Source organism: Juglans regia, chromosome 4 (genome assembly GCF_001411555.2).
Source record: "Juglans regia cultivar Chandler chromosome 4, Walnut 2.0, whole genome shotgun sequence".
NCBI lineage: Eukaryota > Viridiplantae > Streptophyta > Magnoliopsida > Fagales > Juglandaceae > Juglans > Juglans regia.
Window position 1 is genome coordinate 30,281,245 of NC_049904.1, and position 6,253 is coordinate 30,287,497.

At 37.8% G+C, this 6,253-nt stretch overlaps 1 protein-coding gene across 3 annotated transcripts; it reads right to left on the minus strand.

The window, feature by feature from the left end:
- Nucleotides 1-299: 299 nt before the first annotated feature.
- Nucleotides 300-6,048, minus strand: LOC109011508 (serine/threonine/tyrosine-protein kinase HT1-like). 3 transcript variants are annotated; one of them, XR_001999336.2, is made up of 4 exons: nt 4,657-6,018; nt 3,970-4,425; nt 3,103-3,430; nt 300-604 (listed from the first exon to the last, which is right to left on the minus strand). XR_001999336.2 is itself a non-coding variant. In XM_018992749.2 (3 exons), exons 1-3 carry the CDS (start codon nt 5,593-5,595, stop codon nt 3,158-3,160), a joined length of 1,668 nt encoding a protein of 555 aa, XP_018848294.1. In that variant the 5' UTR covers nt 5,596-6,048; the 3' UTR covers nt 3,017-3,157. The 3 variants fall into 3 exon arrangements, 2 of the variants coding, with proteins under 2 accessions (XP_018848294.1, XP_018848296.1); XM_018992749.2 differs by lacking the exon at nt 300-604 and having other exon boundaries at nt 3,017-3,430; nt 4,657-6,048; XM_018992751.2 differs by lacking the exon at nt 300-604 and having other exon boundaries at nt 3,266-3,443.
- Nucleotides 6,049-6,253: the final 205 nt, after the last annotated feature.

The following is a 6,253-nucleotide window of genomic DNA, read 5'->3' on the forward strand; positions in this document are numbered from 1 at the left end:
GCCTCGTTAGTTTTCACAACTTCTCTCAACTTATCTCATCTAATCATTATAAATTTTTTAAATTTTCACACAAAATAAAATAAACAATTTAATTTTTTTTCAAATCTCACAACAAAAATAACATTATAAAAATATTTTCTAATAATATTTTATTTAACTATTAACTTTAATCTCAATTCATCTCATTTGCGAAAACATCTCATTTGCGAAAACAAACGAGGAGTAAGTTGGTCCGGCAGTTGCATTGTATTTGAACTGAGACGATTCAACTGACATCAATGTGACTCATGTTATGTCAAGATTCACACGTCAACAGAATTGAAAGACAAAATCTAAATCAAAGAACAACTTCAACAAAGTAATTGTTCTCTTGCACTTGTGAGAAACTCCTTACCGAGAGTCTATGCACCCCAGCATTAGTCGGGACTTTGTTCTCAGACACCCGGTATCAATAAAAAAGAAAAATAATAATAATAATAAATTGTTCTTAAGCAGTCTTCATGCATGCTATGTGAGTGCCATAAATGTGAGCTACAAATGCATGCTCACCAAGCTGTAACAATTAATGTTGGGATATCTTGCTGGAGGTGGAGCCACAGTGATTCTGGCAAAAGAAAGTTAAGGATAACAGAGGAATTTCATGACTACCAAAAACCAGAAAACCCATTCATTCCATACACAAACTCCGCGATTAGATGTGAAATTACCCTCTTATCTTTCTCGTATTTATTAGAATGAAACTATCCTCTCAGCACATGATCATAGCATTAAGTTGTGGAAAGGACACCAAGATAACATGAGAATGTCTGCCATCTCCTGCCCCTTTTCCTTTTCTGATCTTAGATACTAGTACCCATAATTTGATATGGCAAACATCATAGAAAAGAAATGAAAAGATATTGTGCAGACCATGCATATATATGTTTATTTATGCTCTTATACATTCATTTACATGAAAGATATGGTAACGCGTATAATTTAGCAAGGCAGAAGAAGATTTGCCTTTATGGAACAGGAAAATGCAAAGACACACACATAAAAAAAAAAAAAAAAAAGAGAGAGAGCATAATGAAAATATAATAAAAATTAAAGGTAACCACAAGCAAACCCAATATGAATATGAATAGAGATGTTAGATCATCACGTTTTTTTTTAAAAAAAAAGAAGAGAATTGCCTGCAAATTGCATAATGTAACATGTCTAGTAAACCATAACATTTGATGTGCATTCACGTAAATAAACTAGAACAGGGCCACTGCCACAATCACCAAGTTGATAACCTACTCTATTTTATTTTTTTCATGGGTAGCCGATAACATACTTTATTGCATAGGGATGAAGCCATCAACCGAAACCTAATGTCAACATGTCTTATGAAGTGCCATATGAAATTAGCACCCAAATTTCAATTTCAAAAGGTACGATCAGCTATCGATACAAAAGATGGACTATCTTGGGATTATTTATTTGCAATTAAAAAAAAAACAAGCATCATGGAAAGAAGCTCCTTATCTAAGTACATCAATTTCCCCTACAACCATCTCCCCATGCACCCATGCACGTTCCTCATCTATTTCTTCAGAAAAATATCAGTTAGCCTAGATTTTATGGCACCACTAGTTCTCTCAGCTATCACTCATTTAAATGACAACTGTGTAGTCTGACACCACTTATAGTCTCTTTCTGCCTTTGAGTTATGTATATCGTCAGAACAGAAAACTTGAAGTAAGAAACTTGATAAATATTTTGATTTTTTCAAAACTCCCTTATTACTAATAATTAATAAAACCCGTCTTGTTTTAATTTGGGGTTCAGTCCTCTATTTCTATTTCTTTTTTTTCTTTTTTTGGCAATTCAATAAAACAAAATCTACAATGATTCAAGAAAAGTGGAATGAAAATAAAGTTTTAAGATGCACAGTAATGAACCAAGTGTGGAAGAGAAAGGAGATACACACGAAAGAAAAATGCTACCTTTTACAACAATATACACAAGGACCTCTTTCTTTGGCCAGCAGTACACTCTCTCTGGTGAACCTCTCATTAGGCCTCCCCCCATTCAGAAAATACCAAACCGAAGCCTTCCTCCTCCCTGTCTTCAAGCTCTAGCTCCTTACCCTTCTTCCGCTCTATCTCTCCTTCCGTCCTCATTCTCTCTGTTTCTTAGTTTTTTTTTTTTTTTTGTCTCTTAGTTCTAGTCTTTGGAGACTAGATTTACTATAATCTGCCCCACTTCCAACCAACTGCACCCTCACCTCAGAATCGCCACCCTCCACTCTTCCAAGACCAGCCTCCAGCTATAAGTTCCCACTGGCGCATAACCATCACGCACCGCCACCTACTCACATGACAGCCATGCACCACCCATCACCGCAGCCTCTCACCAATTTTCACATTTCCAACTTCTTTTTCCTAGTCGCCATAATGTTTTTCAGCAGTTCTCCTTTGTTTTCCCTTATCTTCCTCCCATTTACCCCTTTCGACCAAAAGTTAAAATCCCCAATCTGCTGCCATTTCTTCTGGCAACACTTCATTTTTTTTCCTCCATCATGATAAACAGACAGCCCAATGTTCTCTCTCATTAGTTGGAAGAGGGTGCTAGTTCTTGCTTCATTTATCAAGGCTCTGGAGGTGAGGGCATGGAGAAGTGTACAGGCACTTCTCCATGCCCTGAAGCAGTTGAGTGCAACCATCACCACCTAATGTGGCTTTCAGCAACAATAACGTAATCCCCATGGACCCATGGTATTGCATCAGAAATTGCCTGTTTAGCAATTTCTTCTTCGGTCCAATTGAGAAACATGGGTCCAGACTAATGTTTTGGCTTCATTGCCCTTTTTTATTTCCATTTCCATATACCGTATTGGTTGTAATGGGGTGTTTTAAGGGGGTCCCTCACCCCATCCTTTTGTATCCTTCTTTTTTTTTTCTTTTTTTATGAAAGCTTACTCAAAAAAACAACACAAGGCCATGATACACTGATTTGTTTGTCATTCACTTTAAATTAATAATCTAAATAAAAGACAATGCATCACTACCAATCTATTCATTCATTGTCACATGAATATAGAATAACACAATAAGCTAGGCTTAGAAAACAAACCTTTTTTCTAATTACAATGGTCTGGTCAGCTACAAAGCCAGGGCCTATGAAAGATTCATGTGAATTTAGGTTTAGGCATTGATGAGCTATTAGGATGCACGGGACTAAGCTTTTGGATCCGATGGAGAAGTCCTTTCTTATGATCTTGGCAAGTAGGATTTTGTACCAGATTCATGGTTCCATCACTGGCAAGCGAAGACTCAAATTGTTCCAATACCTTCACAACCTGCCAAAACTCTGGTCTTTTCTCTGGTTGTAGGGACCAGCATTGCTCAATTAAAGCTCGCATGGCAGGAGGACAGTCCCCTGGGATAGGAGGTCTCAAATTCTGGAAATTCAAACTTTACGGGTGTTAGAACTGCATCCATAAAACCCGTCAAATTGTTCTCCACAAGAGTAAGGCAACATGGGAAGAAAACCAGATGACCAAATGATACAAGAATATGTTGCAGTTAACTTCAATTCTCATTCTAAGTTCAGATTAAAAATCAATTTTCGTCATATGTCAAAATCATCCAATACTTTCAATGAGGTTAACATGGCTATCATCTGGTTGCAGAATGATTGACACAGATAGAACACAGTCAATCTGTGATTTCTTGTACGTGTTTTACTTCTATTAAGTGTGAAATAACTTCAAACCGAAAAAGACTCAAATCTAATAGCAAGGTACACAAACTGAAAAGAGGGAAAACAACAACAAAGACAAAACGAAAAGGAGAAAAAGGAATTCTCTGCATGTAGAACTTAGCACAGCTAAAATTTCAGAAAATACTTAAAAGAGAATAAACACAAAAGACCTACATATATGCAGTGAAAATCTAGACATATATATTGAAAGAAACATGAAATTAAGGGGGAAAAAACCTTAATTACTACAGCAAATGCAGCCTGTACGGGAGTCATATCCTCATACGGAATTGTTCCAGCCACCATTTCCCACAAGATGAGCCCAAAACTGTACACATCAACCCTTCGACCATAGGATTTATGTTTGATCATCTCAGGTGCCATCCAGCGATAAGTCCCAGGGTCATCAGCTAAAGAATCACAGTACGCCTCCCCACAAGCTATACCAAAATCAGCGACCTTCATGTGGAAGTCTTGGTCAATAAGGATATTTTCTGGTTTAAGATCTCGATGAATTACACCTTGAGAGTGAATATATTCCATTCCACGAGCAATGTCCAGAGCAATTGCGATTAGTTTCTGTAAAGGAAGCGTTTTAGGTTCAAGCTTATGCAAATATGCCCTCAAGGAGCCCTCCGATAGATATTCTGTGACGACACAATAAACTGGTGGCTTTCTGCATGCTGCGACGAACTGTGTTCACGGATCAAAATAACATCAGTATTAAGGTTTTAAAAAGGCAACATCCTAGAACTTGTTCACAATAATGATGATTTTGGCCATGATGAATTAAAAGCTTAACCTATGGCAAATTCGTGATCAAAATATTAAAAACTGAACAAGCCAAAGGACAGTTTCTGCCCTGAAGCATGTATGCATGACGGAATAACATATCACAGGAGACAAAAGGAAAAGTTTGATAACCTTTATGACATTTTTATGGTAGAGACCAGATAGAAGAGTGACTTCCCGATTGAATTGCTTCTCTAGTCGAGCCTCCAAGGTTCCATTTTCGTCATCATCAGGAACCCGAATAATTTTGACTGCAACAGGTTCATCATTGTATATCCCATGGTAAAGCCGACTGTGAGCCCCGTGAGCAAACTTAAGCCCCAGAAACAATTTAGACAGATCAACAGTCCATTCATCTGCAGTTTCTACAGCAGTAACCCTTCCTCCACCATGATCAAAATACTTTGCCCACGACAACTCCTTCCGGGTCTTCGATTTTTCATTGACTTTCAGCGAAGCCAAGTGGCTAAGCGGGCTAGCATTCGACGGAGAGCTCGAATTGGATGCCGTGATTTCTGGGAAATCCTTATTCACAAACTTTTTCATAATCCCCTTCTGCGATTCCCTTCTCCTCGGAAAGGGGGACAGGAATCTCTTCCGCTCAGATCTTGCTTCCTTGAACGCATCAGAGAGCACAGTTTCAGGCGAAGGGGACAAAGATCTCTGCTTGTTAATAGGGTTCCGCTGAATCTTTGAATTACTGGGAATAGATTTCTCACCATTAGCAGTTGTTCCGGGTTTTGATTTCGAACCTGAATATCGGTCAGCAAGAAAGGGAGACAGGAATCTCTTCGGCTCAGACCTTGCTTCCTTGAACGCGTCATAGAGCACAGTTTCAGGTAAAGGGGACCAAGATCTCTGCTCGACCGTCATAGGATTCCGCTGAATCTTTGAATCACTAGGGATAGATTTCTCACGAGAAGAAGTTGTTCCGGGACTTGATTTCAAACCTGAAAATCGGTCAAGCTGTACTGAGAATGGAATAGAGGCCAATCTTGAGGAGTCCAACCGATGACAAACTGTGTGAGAAAACTTCGCTCTCCTAATCCAAGAATTAGCCTCTTCTGCCATTACTGCGTCACGGTAATCCGTCGAAACTCTAAAAGACCTTAAACCCACAGAATTCGTTATTCTTCTTCTTCTCCTCCAGCTGAGAAGAAGGCTCAACCCCAAACAATACTATATGAATATCGAAGCTCCAGAAACCAAATTTCCTAAAACCCATCAACAACCATTGAAAATTTGACTGCTAAAAATCAAAATTTTCCTTCATGAAAATCAAATAACCATTGAACTCCATGAAGACCAATCATGAATGAGACGGTGCCAAAAACTAATTTCATTCCCATCAGAAGCAAAATCTCAAACCCATCATAGCCCACCACCGAACAGACCTCCCAGACATCAGAATCTGCTCATCAAGACCAAACCCAACGAACCCTTATTCGGCTTCAAAGTCAAATGACAAATACTACGCCTTCCGTAGAGAAGAGAATTCTACTTATCATTCTTATACATCATATTATTTTTATTTATTTATTTTTTATAATAAATATACAATATAGAAATTATAAATAAAATAATTCAATAATTTTAATAAAAATAAAATAAAATAAAAAATAATTTTAAAATATATAAAATATGTGACGTAAAATTATGAGTAACATCAAAATCCCCTACCGTAAAAGCCTGAAAAATACCACACAAATACCCACTAAACAAAACGATA

What these genes read in the sequence shown, in the direction of transcription:
- LOC109011508 (XM_018992749.2), bottom strand. Translation starts at nt 5,595, where the DNA reads ATGGCAGAAGAGGCTAATTCTTGGATTAGGAGAGCGAAGTTTTCTCAC. An exon ending in ACCATAAAAATGTCATAAAG is followed by an intron (nt 4,426 to 4,656) that starts GTTATCAAACTT and finishes CCGTGAACACAG; the next exon opens with TTCGTCGCAGCATGCAGAAA. An exon ending in CATTTGCTGTAGTAATTAAG is followed by an intron (nt 3,431 to 3,969) that starts GTTTTTTCCCCC and finishes TTGAATTTCCAG; the next exon opens with AATTTGAGACCTCCTATCCC.